The sequence below is a fragment of the Mauremys reevesii genome, linkage group 15 (genome assembly GCF_016161935.1).
Source record: "Mauremys reevesii isolate NIE-2019 linkage group 15, ASM1616193v1, whole genome shotgun sequence".
NCBI lineage: Eukaryota > Metazoa > Chordata > Testudines > Geoemydidae > Mauremys > Mauremys reevesii.
This window is the reverse complement of record NC_052637.1, coordinates 18,622,890-18,639,657: the sequence shown is the minus strand read 5'-3', so window position 1 is coordinate 18,639,657 and position 16,768 is coordinate 18,622,890. Positions and strand designations below refer to the sequence as shown.

Sequence of the window (16,768 nt, the reverse complement as noted above, 5' to 3'; positions counted from 1 at the left end):
TGCAGGGGCAGCACAGGGTGGCTCTGGTAATTGCTAAGGCCAGAGAGGTCAGTGTCAGTCTCTCTTTGTGCTCAGGATACTGGAACCCTAGAGCTAGCTGGGCTTCCTGGGGCAGATGCTGTTGCCTCCATTGTGATCTGGGAGCCCAAGCTGAGCAGCTGCTGCTGCCGCCAAACGGGATCTATGCTGGAACACCCATCACTAAGGCCCCCTCTGTGCCCACCCGAGAGGGGACTTTCTCCTGTGACTGGAACTATCACCCTGGGGCAGCCCAGGGCTTTGCTGGCATCATCTGCTGAGCCTGCAGGTGATGAAATTGACCTCTGGGGGTGAGTGCAGGGGGCAGGCAGGAAAGTGACTGCGCAAATGGCCCCTCGTCGCCCCATCTCTGCTCCTGGGTGTCTGTGAGTCTTAGAGCTGCTGCCTCCAACACACCCAGGCTCACACTCCTGTTAGCAGTGGCAATAGCTACTGGAGAGGAAACACCCACAGGAGTGGCAGGACAGTAATCAGCTCTTTCATGCCGAAGGGGGGTGGAGAGACTGGCAGGGGCAGCAGGAGCAATAAGTGAGGAGGGAGGTTCCAACCCAGCTTGACTTTCCTGGGGAGAAGGTGAGGAGCAGAGAGAGGAAAAGCCAGTTCCTGCCTCTGCCTAGTTCCCGTGCTGCTGGGGGAATCTGCTGCCCTCAGGGACAGTGTTGGGGGAAGTCCCCCAAACTGGAGCTTTTGATTCTGCTCTTTTCTAGCATTTGGCTCAGAGACTCTGTTCCTTGGGTTTTTTTTAAAGTGTCTTGTGGATTTAGTCCTGGTGGGAGGAGTCAGGTCTGTGTTGTATTAATGTCACTGAGGGTTTTCCCAGCATGGCGGAGTCCAGAGTGTCTGGAAAGAGCCTGGGGGGAATCGGGGCGTGAAATGGACTAATGCTAATTCAGGAAACTCCCCAATTGCCCTTCTCACCCTGACAGGCTGCAGAACAACAACCCCATTTTGCTCCAGATCATCCCATCTTCCTAGGGGCCGGGGAAGGGAAATGGCTGTGGTGGATCCAGCTCAGGTAGGGGATTTTGTGGGGAGCTGTTGGGAAGGGTTGTTATAGAGGGGGAGGGGCAGGAAATACACAGGGTGAGGCAGGGAGAGGGACAGGGGGTGATAATCCTGCTGGAACATGCTCAGCCTGGGGTGGGGTGGGTCCCCCATGAAGAGTCCCCCATTTCTGAAACAGGAAACAACCCCCTGGACAGGGCTGGGAAAACAGGCCAGAGTGCTGGAGCCTGAACCCATCGGCAGAGATTGCAATGAAATACAAAGGGAAGGTGCTGGGATTCCTGTCCCCTGCACGGAGCTCTGCTTCCCATGTCAGCCTGTGCCCAGTAAGTGTGTGGCAAATGAGAAATCCCTGCCCTCCTCTGCTGGGAGGGACAAGGAGCTCTCACCTTTTCTCTGTTCCCTGCAGCCTCCTGGCCACTATGAGCAGGGTGGGGGTGGTATTTTCCTCTCGTCCTCCCAGAGCTGTCGTCTTATTGTGCTTCTTCCCCATGAATAGTGGGATAGTGGCTGGGGCAGCAAGTACTGAGTGGGGAGCACCTGTTTTTTCAGATGTCGGTGACCTTCGAGGAGGTGGCTGTGTATTTCACCGAGGGGCAGGGGGCTCTGCTGGACCCTGGTCAGAGAGCCCTCTACAGGGACGTCATGCAGGCGAATTATGAGATTGTGACCTCACTGGGTAAGTATTCCTGTTCCCTCAGCTGTTTGAAGCCCTGGGGCCTGCATTTCTGCACCTGGTCAGGTTCTTCCCTGGTCAGTTACATTAGACAGGAATGGGTCACAGAATCCACAGCTCCAGTGTGTGAGAGAGCTGTTCACCTCCAAACCCCTTGCAACAGGAACCTGATGGATATGTTAATTCATCCCCATCCCTCCAGCTTTCACAGAGGCAGGAACAGTGTGTTAACCTATCTGCATTAATTCTCACTCACACACAAGATCTCTATACACCTCCCTTCCTGGGACTAGCTCCATCTGTGGGGAGGGCTCTGGCCTCTGGATGCTTAGGGTATTACACCGGAGCTCTGTGTGTGCCTCAGCCAGTCCCCCAGACCACACATCCTGAAAACTCCTAATGAGGGTGTGACAACTCTCCCTCCCCCAGACATCGGCCTCTCCCAAGGAGGCTCAGTGATCATGTTCTCATCTGTTCAGACCCCACAGCCCCCCAGCAAATCATGGGGGCAGTTTAAACTCAAGATGTGCCCTTTGTGACAAATACTCCACCATTCCTCAGTGCACTCTGATCATACTTGATTTCACCCCCCGAGCAGGACTCCCCATTCCCAAACCTGACCTGATTGTCCGGCTGGAAGCAGGGGAAGAGCCGTGGGTCCCAGATCTTCCGGCCTCCGAGGAAAGGAAGTTCTCAAGAGGCACTTGCACAGGTGAGAAGTCTATACAACTATATGGTAAGTGAAGGAAAAAGCTGAAAATCCAAGCCCCCTCAGTTCTGCCTCATCTCACCCAGGTCAGGCTGTGGTCTGCTGGTGTCAGGTCATCATGGCAGATACAGCTTGGATTCCCACCCACCTTGTTAGCTGTCGGAGTTTTTTCCATGATTTCACTTCTCTGTGAATGTTTGGATGGGATTTGGGAGCAGAATCCAAATTCTCAGTCTCCCCAACAGTTACTGAGTTGTGTTTTCCCTCTTTGCTATTCTCATTTCTGTCCATTGTACTGACCAAGGCAATGACTCCTGCCTATATTCTCTCTCTCCCTCATCAGGTGATGAGACAATGAGTGAGAATGAGGATGGGAATCTACTGCAGGAATGTCCTGAACAAGTGGAACTGCAGGGGACATTACTGAAAGAAGCTGAAGGGAATTTTTCCCAGTGCTTGGAACAGAGAAAAGGCTGGAGTAATTGGCATAGGTCAGAGAGGAAGCTGGGAAACTGCCAAAGGAATAAAGTGTCTGAATCTATTGGATGTGGGGGAGGAGGCAAGGATTCCAAAGAAACCACAGTTCAGCAGACAAATGAGAACGAAAAGAACCCCTATACATGCTTGGACTGTGGGAAAAGCTTCAGTCATCGCTCAAATCTGACTAGACATGGGAGAATCCATACTGGAGAGAGACTTTATAAATGCTTAGACTGTGGGAAAAGCTTCAGTCGGAGCTCAAATCTTATTAGCCATAGGATAATCCACACAGGAGAAAAACCCTATAAATGCTTGGACTGTGGGAAGAGCTTCAGTCAGCGCTCAGGCCTTATTAACCATGGCAGAATCCACACTGGAGAGAACCCCTATAAATGCTTGGACTGTGGGAAAAGCTTCAGTCATCGCTCAAATCTTATTAGACATGGGAGACTCCACATGGGCGAGAGACTTTATAAATGCTTGGACTGTGGGAAAAGCTTCAGTCGGAGTGCAAATCTTATTAGCCATAGGATAATCCACACTGGAGAGAAACCCTATACATGCTTAGACTGTGGGAAGAGCTTCAGTCGGAGCTCAAATCTTATTAGCCATAGGATAATCCACACTGGAGAGAAACCCTTTAAATGCTTGGACTGTGGGAAGAGCTTCAGTCAGCGCTCAGGCCTCATTAGCCATGGCAGAATCCACATGGGAGAGAACCCCTATAAATGCTTAGACTGTGGGAAAAGCTTCAGTCGAAGCTCAAATCTCATTAGCCATAGGATAATCCACACTGGAGAGAAACCCTATAAATGCTTGGACTGTGGGAAGAGCTTCAGTCAGCGCTCAGGCCTTATTAACCATGGCAGAATCCACACGAGCAAGAACTCCTATAAACGCGACTGTGGGAAGAGCATCAGTCAGTGCTCAGGCCTTATTAGCCATGAGAGAACCCACACAGAAGAGAGACCCTATAAATGCTTGGACTGTGGGAAAAGCTTCAGTCGGAGCTCAAATCTTACTGTTCATAGGAGACTGCACACGGGAGAGAGACCCTATAAGTGTTTGGACTGTGGGAAAAGCTTCAGTCGGAGGGCACATCTTATTAGACATGGGAGACTCCACACTGGTGAGAAACCCTATAAATCCATGGTTCTCAAACTTTAACAACCCAAGGTCACCCCTTTTGATTTAAAAATTTGCATGGACATCGCCCCCCGGCCACGACTCAGCCACAGGCCCCGCCCCGCTCTACCCCTTCTTCCAACCCCCCACCTCTGCCCCTCCTCTTCCCTGCCTCTTTTTGCCCCCTCCCCCAAACACTCCCCATCCCCACTCCTCCCTCTCCTGCCCAGTGCCTCCTGTACACCACTGAACAGCTGTTTTGCACACCGCAGGAGGCACTGGGAGGGAGGGGGAGGAGTTGATCAGCGGGGCCAGCGGCCCCGGACATGACTCGTTGACCCACTGGAGTACCCTTGTGGACCCCTGGACCCCAGTTTGAGAAACCCTGCTATAAATGCCTGTACTTCAGGAAGAGCTTCAGTTATTGCTCAAGTCTTAATTAACCATGAGAGAAACCATACAGGAGAGAGACCCTGTAAATGCTTGGACTGAGGTAAAAGCTTCATTCAGCGCTCAGGCCTTATTAACCATGGGAGAATCCACATGGGGGAGAGACCCTGAAAATGCCTGCAGTGTGAGAAAACTTTCAGTGCACCATCAGCCCTTATTATGCATCAGAGAACCCACATGAGAGAAAATCCCTATAAATACTTGGATTGTGGGAAAAGCTTTAATCATTTCATGTCTGAGAACCCACACAGGAGATAAAACCTGTAAGTGCCTGTACTGTGGGAAAAGCTTCAATGAGCTCAAATCTTCTTATACATCAGACAATCCACATGAGAGAAATCCCATAAATGCTTAGATGATGGGAAAAGCTTCAGTCCTAGATCATACCTTACTAAACATTTCAGAATCCACATGGCACAGTATCTATAAATGCCTTGACTGTGGAAAGAAATTAATTTGAAGATCAAACCTTACTTCACATCAGACAATCCACATGGGAGAGAAAATCCATAAATACTTGGACTGTGGAACTAGCTTCCATAACTTCAGCAAAAGAGTCATATGAACTCCATCCAATAATTCACAGAAGAAAGACTTGAATGTGTGGGGAAGCTTCATTTCATGCTCACACAGCATCAAGCATCAGCAAATTCACAGAAGGAAGAGGCCTCTCAGATATCCTTAGCTCCAACTGAACCTTTTTCCATGCTAACACCACATTGGGCATCAGAGACTCCTCCACAGAGGAGAGAAATTCTCTCAGTGCCATGACTAGGACTGGCTATAGTAAAAACTCCATTTCCTAATTCCCACATGCAGCAATGGCATTTGTCTCCCAGGTAACCAGCTGCCCAGCAGCCGCTGACCCTGAGCTGTTCCAGGACCCTCTGGCTTTGCCTGGTCTAAGAAAACTCCAGGCAGAGGCGGAGGAGAAGTCCTTATCAGCCCCTCCCTGCTGCAGTCCTGGCTGCTGAACTGATGGACCTTCCTGCCTCCTGCTCACCTGCTGTGGGAAGGGAGAGAGAAACTCCTCCAGAAGGTCCCTCTTCCTGAATTAAGTTACACCTTCTCTCTTCCCTTCCCCAACATGATGCCTCGCGCATGGAGACTAGGAGAGGGATACTTAGGCCAGGCACCACATTCACTCTGGACACCTGTCCCCACCCCCATTTTCCTGCAGCCCCTGAGCTGGTTTCCCCCACTTACCTGGAGCTGGTACTTGCAGAGTGAGTAACACTGGGGCTGACAACTCTCTTCCTCTCCCTAAATCCCCAAAGGTGCTGGGTTCCAGGGAATCAAATGTGAAGGGACCAGGAGGGATGGGTTTTGGGGAGGAAACTGGGGGATTCAGTGGTTGGGTCTGGTGGATGTGGGAAGCAGAAGGTGTTTGGGTGCCAGGAAGATCGTATGTTAGGGATCATGGGACAAGAGAGGAGAGTCCAGGGAAGAGAGGTGCTGCCTCTTATCACTCACCCCCTCTGCCCCTTTTCCCTGCCCCCTTTGAATTTAGAAAGCACCAGTAGCTTACTTTGACAGGATATAGCACAGCTCTATTGAGGACTTAAGGAGACAAAAGATCTTTTGCCAGAAGAGTCCTTTTTTATTTTATTTAACCTTTCTTTTCCCTTTGTCATGAAATTTTTGTGTTGTGTGAACAATGAAAACTATCAGTATCTCTCAGCACAAACACCGAGGGACCGAGACTGAACAGGGCATGGAGTTGCTACCTGGTCTCTTCAGGGATGTGAGATAGAGTCAGGAGGGGGTGAGGGGAACAGAGCTGGGAAACCGCAGACTTTTCTCTTGAGAGCCAGAGATCTGAGGCTGAGAACTGTGAACTTGCTGCACCAATACCAGAGAGAGACAGGAATTGCCCTGTGAGTGCTGGGTGAAGTCATCCCTGAAATCTAAAGCATTACAAATGATGCCCCAAGAGGAGTGATGAGGGGAGGATGCAACATCTCCAGATTACTGAGAGGATGGGGCTGGGCAGAGACAAGAAGGAGAAAAGTAAACAGGCCTGGGCCAGCCTTGAAGCCAGGCTAACCCCCATCATAGAGGCCAGAGGGAGACAAGGAGCATGACAGCCCAGCTGGTCACTCTCTCCCCATCTATCAGTGTATCCTGTGTGGGGATGACTGAGATGTTGTCTTCCCCACACTGTACCCCTCTAATCTCAGCTCCTTGGATTCCCTGCTTTCGGAGTGGATTACCTGGGTCCCAGCATCTCTCTTGGATTCTCTGCACTTTTCTGCCAGTTTGTAAATGTTGCTCTACTGCTAGTGTATGAGGGATTTGGGTGCAACAATGTGCTGTCCTGGGGATGAAAAGTACTGTGCTGAGCTGGATGAGGAAAGGAGTCTGTCTTTGTTTGTCCTTTGGAATAATAAAGTAAAATTTATTTTCTCACACTCTGTGTCCTTTGTTGTGCACCAAATTCCGAGGCAGGTTAATAGTAAAAGCAATGCAAACATGGTCTGGTAAAGAAATGCACAGTAAGGTCACCCATAAAACCTCACCACTACCCTGTCGGAGTCTGTGTCACTGAGAAATGTATTCTCTGCATCTCTGGGCTGCCTCACTAGGATCAGGAGCCATCACCCCTTGTCCCCATTGATATTGGGGACTCTCTGGAACAATCCCCAGTCTCCATAGAAACTCCCCTTTTCCTCCTTGCCTGGTATCTGGATGTCTCTTTTATGCCCATCATTGACATGGTGGCTTCTGTGTATGATGCCCCCTTAATGCTGAGAGGAGCTGCCCCTGTCCAGGGGAACTGGGGCCCCGGGAGGCAGGCTCTGGGGCAGGGGGCTGCAGTGCAATACCTTGATCGCTAGGACCCAGGAGCAGCTGGGATGCGGCTCTGGGAGCGATCGCTGGGGTCACTCACTCCAGGCAGCAGGAAGTGAATCGCTCACCCTGCAGTGACTCTGGGGCGCTATGAGGAGCCCGTGCTTCTTGCAAGATCCCCGAGCCCTGGCTGCAGCCGGGTGAATCTTGAGCAGTAACATTCTCGCTGCTCCCAGGAGCCTCTCGCAGGGCAGAGACCCCAGCCTGGCCAGGACCCCCCTTCCCGGGCCCCAGCCCCTGCTCCCAGGGAGCGCCCCGCTTGGAGGGAAGGTAAGAGAGACTATGGGCAGCGCGTATAAGATGCTTCGGGAGGCTGTTTCCCCAAAATAAAAAAAGCAGCTTATGCAGGGGGCAAATGCCCAGTGCAACGCCGATCAACTTCATTTGGAGGAGTGCCAGCCCGTCGCCTTTGTGCACTGGAGCACAGGAAGCTCCCAAAAGGGGACTTAGCCTCCCCAAGCCTCGTATTTGTGCCGCCAGTGATGGGAGACCATTCAGACCGGCATGTCGGGAGATTTCATGCAGTGGAGCACCAACGAACCGTGTTTGAATCTGTAAAGGGCCAAGTCCATATGCAGGGGTTAAACCTTCCCCTCTGGCTAAAGGAAGGAACACAGCTGCCTGTCCCCGAGTCCATGCACTGTAGTTGTAGCCACTCTACCTTGAATGGTCCCTTACTATATGTACTAACTACGTATGCTAACCAATCCGTTCCCATCTGGTATTTAGCTGTGACTGTGCAGAATGCCTTTCCCAGACCTGAAGAGCTCTGTCTGGCTTGAAAGCTTGTCTCTCTCACCAACACAGGTTGGTCCAATAAAAAAACATTATGTCCATCTAGTCTGACCTGCAGTATAACACAGGCCGTAGAATGTCACCAAGTGGTTCCCCCATCAAACCCATAACATGTGACTGAGCTAGAGAATGTCTTTTGGAACGAGAGCCACATGCATTAGAGCCAGATGGCCAACAGGAAATCCTTCTTCCACTGTGATGTGGAGTTAAGGGACATGGAGAAGAAGACAACTTTTAGCTGGGCTGTGATTAAAGTTAGAGCAGAGAGGCCAGGATAATCAGAGCTCGGGCCCAGGACTGGCAATCAGAAGACCAGTCATTTTCTATTCCTGGCTTTGTGATCATGAGCAAGTCTCTTCACCTCTGTGTGCCTCTGTTTCCCCAACTATAAAATAGAGATAATGAAGGTTTTATTATCCCCATTTTACAGAGTGGGAAACAGACACAGTTGGGGGCCTCTCTACAATATAGGACTGTAGAGAGGTTTGCAACCTGTTCAGTCTGATCCACCTGGTGCAGGAGGAATTCTAGGCACAAAAAACGCTAGGTTAAGGTGGCAGAATTTGATTTCTTACCTGGGACTTTGTCCCTTAGAATCACTGGGGACATTGGAGTTTGTCCTTTTTGTTTCCCTTTTCCTCTTTCCCTCTCTCCTTCCTCTTCTTCTCTTGCTTCTTTTTTTTCCCCTTTGCCCTGCTTCCCTCCCTTCACCAAGGAGGAGTGTGAGAGGGGGGAGGGGGGTTGCTCGCATTGTGGGAGGCCCTCACAAAGATGTGGGCTGGAATAGTGCTCTGAGAGTGTTCCCCTCTGGTGGTGACCTGGGCCATGCTTTGGGACATCCAGCGAGACCCCTCAGCCTCTCACCTCTCAGAGTCTCAATGCTGATTGGCCAAGGCTATTGACAGGGAGGAATCTCAGATTGTTTTGTTCTCTTTTCAGACCAGACAAATAAGTCACAACCGATCACGTATTGGATTAATCTTGCTGCATCTCCCCATTAATTGTCTCTGAGCAGGTCATGATTCTCTGTATTGTTCTAGGTCTTCTAGAATTCATGCGGAATAATTACTATGAACAATTGTGGGTCATAGTTCATTTGAGAGCACTTTACTCTGATCAGTCAATGTATGAAATTCAAGATGTGATGGTTCGTTTGAAAGTCAGAACTCCTGGGTCCTATTCCCAACTCTGCCACTGACTGGCTGTGTGACCTAAGACAAGTCACTTCACCTTTCTCAACCTGAGTTTCTCCCTCTCTCAGATAAGGAAAACAATCCTCTCCTGCCTACCTCATGGTGGTTGGAAAATGGTGAGCTGGGACGATCCATTTGGGAGGGTCAGTAGGAGCAATAGTGCATAATGTGAGGTGTCCTATCACATTGAGCTATATCAGATTATGACATAAGAGTATGAAATACTCTATTGCATTTGTATTTTATTACTTTAAAATTGTTAAGAACAGCAACTACTTAGCACAGACTGAAGCATCTTATCAAATTTTCTAGCTCAAAGTGTCTCCTCACTGCATAGCAGATGGGGCAGGACATGCTGGAGTCTACCTGCTCCAAAACAGCTGTGGTGGAGAGGATTGTGGTGAGTGAGACAAAGTGCGCAGCAGCTGGAGGGAGGAGAGAGACATGGGATGGGCAGGGGCCTCCCTTGGGCCAATGGATGGGGGATGGATGGAGCTGGAGGAGGCTGCAAAGAGCAGGGATTACTGAGGCTGAGGATTGGGGAGAAGAGAATGGAGAAATTCTGAGACTGGTCATTAGTGGGCAGTGGGGGAACTGTGGACTGAAAGGACAGCTGAGGCTGGGGCACAGTTGACTTGTGCCTCCCCATACTTGGGGGGCACAATCTAAAGGGGAGGACACATGCCCACCCCTCCTATCTCCTCTTCACAGTGACCCCACCCCCCACCCCTGCCCTATGTGCAGCCTGGGGCTGCCATGCTCTACCAGCCAATCTTACCTGTGGGGAGGTGAGGGGGCTCAGTCCTTCTCCTGCTGCCCCCACCCCCACCCCCAGCACATTTGGCTGCTCTCCGTGACAGCTGGGTGGGGAAGGGGAGGGAGCTGCTGCTTCTCATGCAGCCAGGGCCGGCTCCAGACCCCAGCATGCCAAGCGTGCGCTTGGGGCGGCATCCCGCGGGAGGGCGGCAGGCGGCTCCGGTGGACCTCCCGCAGGCATGCCTGCGGAGGGTCCACTGGTCCTGCGGCTTCGGTGGAGCATCCGCAGGCGTGCCTGTGGGAGGTCCACCAGAGTCGCGGGACCAACGGACCCTCCGCAGGCACGTCTGCAGGAGGTCCACCGGAGCCGCGGGACCAGCGACCGCCAGAGCGCCCCCCCACCCCCGCGGCGTGCCGCCCTGCCTGGGGAGGCGCAAATCCTAGAGCCACCCCTGCATGCAGCTCATGCTGGCTGCTCTGGGTTGCTGCTTTGTGCAGTGCAGCAGCTGTCTGAGAGACCCTGGAGGTGGCAGCCGACTCCCTGCCTGGCCCGGCTGCTGGAGACAGGCAGCGAGCAAGCTGGAAACGTGCAGGGGGGATGGGGGCTTCGGCTCCCTCGGGCCCTGTCCCCAGCAGCCAGGCTTGGGCTGGGCGTGGCCTGCTGCCTCCCCAGCCAGGCTCTCTCAGACAGCTCCTGCACTGCCCAGAGCAGTGACCCTCAGTGGTTAGTGTGAGAAGCAGCCACTCCCTGGCCAGGCCCAGATGCCAGGGAACAGGGCTGAGTGTGCCGGGGCAGGTGCAGTGGGAGGACAGAGACAGGTCAGTCTGGGGGACCCTTGACCCCACATGCCCCGCCGTGCCCTGCCTCTGGTCCCAGCTCAGTAGCTGGGATGGTGTTGGATGGGGGCAGTTTGCACAGGGAGGAGGGAATAAGGGGAAGGGGACCAAGCTGGGAGGGAATCCTTGGAAGGGGCCACGTTTGATGGGCAGGAAGGAATTGGAGGAGCGGGAGGCAGTTGTGGGGGGATCCTGGTGGCTGTGTGGGGCACAGTGAAATCTCCTCCTCGCTGGGACGTGTCAGTGGGGCCTGACTCGCACACACTCCTTTGGGGCTCACAGGAGCCGATTGAAGAGCTGCCCAGTAACTGTGCACCCAGCGCCGTCCTTGCCAACTGCCCGATCTCTGGGCACAGCCTCAGGTACCAAGACCCTCCGTCCTGGCTCCCCTAACCCCAGTGCTGCTCAGACCTAGGCTGGGAGTCACTGCCTCTCCCACTCCCAGGCCACGTCCTCTGGCAGAGAAGGCAGGAGTATTCGCCCTCTCCTGGCTGGGCTCATGGGCAGTGAGTATCATAGGCCGGGGGAGGCTGTGCCTCCCTAAACAGCCAGGTGTGGCCCTGCCCACACTCCATGCACAGGCCTCCCTCTGCGTCTCCACCTATGCAGTGGCCCCGGTTGCAGCTGGAGCTGTGCAGCCTGCCCTCCCGGCGCTCCGGGGCTGGGGAGACTCGGGCCGCGCAGCCCTCCCTCCCGGCACTCTGGGGCTGGGGCGACTGGGGCCACGTAGCCTGCCCTCCCGGCGCTGGGGAGACTGGGGCCGCGCAGCCTGCCCTCCCGGCGCTCCGGGACTGGGGCCGCGCAGCCTGCCCTCCTGGCACTCTGGGGCTGGGGAGACTGGGGCCGCGCATGCCGGGCTGGGGCGACTGGGGCCGCGCAGCCCGCCCTCCCGGTGCTCCGGGGCTGGGGAGACTGGGGCCACGCATGCCGGGCTGGGGGCGCTAGCCTGGGGCAGAGGCTAGCAGATGCGGTGGGGGGCTTAGGGCTCCAGCCGGGGGCAGGGCCTCAGGCAGAATGGGCAGGGCAGGGGCTAGCCTCCCCCAGCAGGCAGTTCACACGCCGCCCAGGGCTGGGCTATTAGTTTAACTCTAGTAATGTTACAAGGTCCTTGGGGAGAGTCCTGGGGTCATGCTCAGGAGCACAGGTGCTGATTTTATTTTTCCCAGTGGGTGCTCCACTCCAAGTCCCTGCTCCTGCTCAGCCTCCTCCCCCAAGGCCCTGCCCTCCCTCTGCCTCTTCCTGTCCCCACTCCACCCTCTCCCCCGAGACCCCCACCACTCGCTCCTCTCCACCCCCTCAGCGTGCCTCCTGCCAGCCACTCACTGATCCACGGCCAGCCCCAGGGTCAGCTGAACAGCTGATTGGTGGCCAGCCCTGGAGCCACCAAACAGCTGTTCGGCAGCCAGCCTTGGGGGCCACCCAGCAGCTGATCAGTGGCCAGCCCTGGGGCCGCAGAACCACTGCGACTAGTCGGTGCTGACCACTCCCTATTATTTTTCTGTGGGTGGTTGAGCCCTGGAGTACCCATGGGGTTGGTGCATATGTACAGAAGGAGCAGCAGGATCCAGGGAACAGGCATTATTCCAACTCTGCCACTGACTGTCTGTGAGGCCTTGGCCTTGTCGTTCCCTGGCTCGGTGCCTCCATTTCCATTCTCACCGTATGAGCCTTTTTCTCTGCAGTTTCATGCCCATGTTGTCACTGCATGGTCTAATACCGGCTCCTCTCTCTCGCCAGCACAATGAAACCTGACCTGGACACAGAGCTGGAGCCTCACCTCCTCTGAGCTGCCCTGCATGGTGTCTTCACCCTGGGCATGGAGAAGGACACCACTCACGTCCTGGTAGATCATCCTCCTGCTCCTCCATGCCAGGAGCAGGAGTGACCCCTGGCCCCTGCTCCCTTGATTTACTGGAGCTACAGAGATTGAGGTGGGGTGGGCAGAGATGGAAAAAGTCTGCATGGTTGGAGCCTCCCCTCCAGGGGCGATTACATTACCCCTCCAATGGGGGGATTCCTTCCTTCCTTCCATATGCCATGTTTTGCCCAGCTTCCATCCATAGCAGCTGGGCTGTTCCATACTGTGCTGCCTGCAAGGTCCTCCGCAGAGGCCTACTAAGGGCACGGATTGAAGTACCAGCTGTCGTCCTACCACGAACCCTTGCTACTTGCGTTCAGTGGGATATGAATGAGAGCGGCCAGGATACGTGTTTGAGGTCTCACCAGTGCTTCACAGAGGACCATTTTACCATCCTGCGGCGGGTGTGGCCCCAGTTTCCCTAACTCTGACCCATGGCTCTCCCTTCCTTTGCAGGTTCTGCATAAGGTCTTGGCAGACCGCCTGAATGCCATGCTCAGAAACCTGCAGGCAGAGTCCCCAGACACAGACAGGCTCCAATACATCTTGGAGCTGAGCCCAATAATGAGGAATGGGAGCAATTTTATCTTAGCGCTGGGGAGGACTGGAAGATCAATTTTCCAATCTGTCCTCCTAGCCTACACCCCACTGGGCCATCCTTGGTCAGGGCAGTCAATGCAATGCAGTGTTGGGCCCTTCCTCCTTCAGGGACAGGGGAAGAAGCTCGGATTTGAAGCCAGGGCTCTGCCTGGTTCTACTGAGCGGTAACTACAGGGACCCGACAGGCTTGGGGAATGAGAACCTCAATGCCCTCGTCCCTTCGTGAGATCCAGGAGATGGTCCTCGCACAAGAATCACCGGCTCCTTCCTAGAGAAACAGGAGAATCCCAAGGGAGTCCTATGGGCACTGAGATTCCTGTGGCAGGGACTATCCTCACAGTCACTCTCTTCATCTGACCAAGGACTTTAGAGCCTGGGAGGGGGTGTGTCTCTCTCCTTCCTGATGAGCTGTTCATGAATATTGGGTTCAGAGAGGATGGGACCAGCCCTGACACTGAACCTTCTCCCAGTCTAGAGAGACAATGACAAGTTGTGACCTGCAGCATATAAGCATTGTCCTGAGTGCAACAATTCCCTTCTAAAGCTCTGTGATCAATTAATCAGATATTCCTCCTTGGGCACAATGTCTCAGCCCCATGGGGATGGGGTCATTTGCCCAGCATCTGTGCCTACCCATTGATCCTGAACTGCCTCCTTCCCCCACAGCACATCAACTCCACAGTATCCCAGGAAAGAGCCAGAGCCATAAGGAAGAGCACAGCCCTGCTCTGATTCACCATCACTCTCCCTGAATTTGACATAAGCGACCTCTGACCGCAGCTTCTGACTCCAGACGTAGGTGGGCTGGCTCCAACAGGCTGTAGGATCTGCTGCTCCAGGAGCTTTGGATTGGGAGTATTCCCTGTGGGGAGGGAGAGTCAGAGCAGGGAATGAAATAGGCTTGAGTCAAGTTCTTCTTTTCCTGGTTCAGTGGTGACCCTGGGCCTTTAATGAGGCCATGCTCCAACCTCTGCTCCAGCCAGGGTCATGCCAGGCTTTGGGTCCCTTCTTGTCACCCTGGAGCAGCTGGGAATGCAAGTCCTCATGGAGGGCCCTGCCCACTTCCCTTTGCTCCAGGCTCCCTTGGGGGCAGAGAGAACTAAGGGTCTAGCTCAGGGGTTGGTAACCTTTCAGAAGTGCTGTGCCAAGTCTTCATTTATTCACTCTAATTTAAGGTTTCACGTGCCGGTAAATACATTTTAATGGTTTTAGAAGGTCTCTTTCTATAAGTCTATAATATATAACTAAACCATTGTTGTGTGTAAAGTAAATAAGGGTTTTAAAATGTTTAAGAAGCTTCATTTAAAAGCAAATTAAAATGCAGAACTCCCTGGACTGGTGGCCAGGACCCAGGCAGTGTGAGTGCCACTGAAAATCAGCTCACGTGCCGCCTTCAGCACATGTGCCATAGGTTGCCTACCCTGGTCTAGCCCTAGCTCCTCTCCCCCAGCATCTCCTGGGGAGAGAGACTCCTGGCCTAGAGATGACCAGCAGCTGTGGGTAGGATGCCTGCAGAGGCCTAGGGAAGGTAGGAAGGAGATTAGGGCACAGTTAGTCAGCAAACTCTGACTCTCCTTGTCTAGCTTGAGAGCCCTGAGCTGGAACCCAGTGGAGGGGGTAGGCCTGGGTTCCCCTAACATCCCCCGCGCTGGACATTAGAACAGAGATGTCCAGATTACTGGACTCCACAAGTGGACTGACAGCCGCGCTGAGCTGAGTGAGCCACAGCCATGCCCATGCCCCCCAGGTTGTCTAGAGGAATTACCTTTGCACTGATGAATCACCTTCCAGAACCAGACAGCTCAGAAGGGGGAGAGACTTACCTTGGGAGATCCTGGATAAGGGTTCAGCAGTCCAGACTGCAGGAGAGATTCTGCTAGCAGCAGCTCCCCAAGCCTGAGAGGATCTGGAGGATCATGGGAGAGGCATTTGACCATGTGCCCCGTGGCAAGGGAGGGTCCGGGCTCCCATATTAACCACCTTTTTTCATAGAGGGGACACTGACCCCTTTTCCCTCCCTTGGAGAGGATAGAAACATTATAAGCCCTGAGCCAAGGGAGTGCCACTCACAGGCAACCAGAGGTGGGTTGAAGACCCTTTATTTTGTGGGGACATTGGACTGTGTACATTTTGTTGGACTCTATTAACCCGGAACTGAGGAAACTGTGAAAATTTAAACTGACAAAAAAAATTAAAAACCTGCAAAATTAAACATCAATGTTATCCATCAAAATTATTTTAAAACGTAACAAGTGACTTTTACCAAGCCTATTCATAGCTCAGGGTTTAGAACTCTCTCCTGAGACATGGGAGACCCTTGTTCAGATCTTATCTCCCCATGAGAGAGAGAAAGGGGACATTGAATCCTGGACTCCCACATCCTGGTCGAGTATTTTAAATACAGTAAATACCATGACCTCTTCCTCCTCTGGTGCCTTGTTTTTGTGCAGAATAACCTAAGCACCTAACTCCAAGAGAGGGGTTCCCAGCTCTGGATCCCAAGATGACACACGCATCTTCCTCCAGGCCAGACTAAGACTAAGTTCCAGAGAGGGGTGGGGCTTAAGACACACCCCTCACATTGGCATTTCCCATTGGCTAGCTTTGGTGTGGCGCTGCCCAGCTTGCTGGTTTTTGTGGATCCCATTCTCAGGCACCTCCTTCTCCCCATTCATTGTACAGGGAGCCTGGGTGCCTAACTCAGGCTTTGTGGGTTCTAGTGATTTTCTTGCTGCCTAAAAGTTTGGTGCTGTGAGGTCCCTTTGTGGCTCCAGGCCTTAGTTCCTTTAGTTCTTAGCTAGAGCGTGCAAGACTCATCCCAGCCCCCAGGAGCTGTACCACTGCCTAGAGCCCCACTTCAGTTCAGCAAGCTCCAGTCTGTATCAGGGAGGGGACCATCCAACTGTTGCTCCAGGCTGAGGCTCAGAAGGAAATCCAAGGGCAGCTCCTCTCCTGAGGAGCCATGACTGCTGCCAATCCAACTGAGTCTGCAGGAAGAAACTCATTGTCCCATCTGTCTGGAGTTAAAGTCCTGCTGTCCATAGACTGCAGACAATTTCTGCTGGGCCTGCAGCACCCAGTGCTCAATGGCCTATCAAACTAGGCCTCACATGTGAGATAGGCCAGGGAACACTTAATTTGAGGAGTGTGCTGGGGCTGAGGTATGAAATAGGGGTCTGGCTGCCTAGAGTGAGGCAGCAGTGAGCATGCCCAGTAGCAGATCGTTAGGCATCGGGGTGATTTCAACCTCAGAAATTTAGGTGTGTAGGGGCTTTAGACACCTACACAGCTAGGCAGCCACTGAGTGGTGTTTTGTGGATCGGTAGCATCTAATCATCACATTCAGGTACCTAAAGTGAAAGTAGTGGCCAGGCACCTAAATCTTTTTTTGGATC

At 53.2% G+C, this 16,768-nt stretch overlaps 2 protein-coding genes across 3 annotated transcripts in view; one reads left to right on the top strand and one right to left on the bottom strand.

Moving 5' to 3' along the window:
* DHRS7C (dehydrogenase/reductase 7C) overlaps positions 1 to 16,768 on the bottom strand; it is a 445,910-nt gene that overhangs the window by 408,072 nt on the left and 21,070 nt on the right. The window lies entirely within an intron of this gene.
* LOC120383247 (zinc finger protein OZF-like) lies at positions 1,669 to 6,895 on the top strand. Of its 2 annotated transcripts, none has more exons than XM_039501115.1 (3): positions 1,669 to 1,723; positions 2,319 to 2,432; positions 2,773 to 6,895. In XM_039501115.1, the coding sequence occupies exons 1-3, from the start codon at positions 1,690 to 1,692 to the stop codon at positions 4,074 to 4,076; spliced, it is 1,452 nt and encodes a 483-aa protein (XP_039357049.1). In that variant the 5' UTR covers positions 1,669 to 1,689; the 3' UTR covers positions 4,077 to 6,895. The 2 variants fall into 2 exon arrangements, with proteins under 2 accessions (XP_039357049.1, XP_039357048.1); XM_039501114.1 differs by having other exon boundaries at positions 1,682 to 1,723; positions 2,316 to 2,432.

What these genes read in the sequence shown, in the direction of transcription:
- LOC120383247 (XM_039501114.1), top strand. Translation starts at nt 1,690, where the DNA reads ATGCAGGCGAATTATGAGATTGTGACCTCACTGG. An exon ending in TGAGATTGTGACCTCACTGG is followed by an intron (nt 1,724 to 2,315) that starts GTAAGTATTCCT and finishes TCACCCCCCGAG; the next exon opens with CAGGACTCCCCATTCCCAAA. An exon ending in CTCAAGAGGCACTTGCACAG is followed by an intron (nt 2,433 to 2,772) that starts GTGAGAAGTCTA and finishes CTCCCTCATCAG; the next exon opens with GTGATGAGACAATGAGTGAG.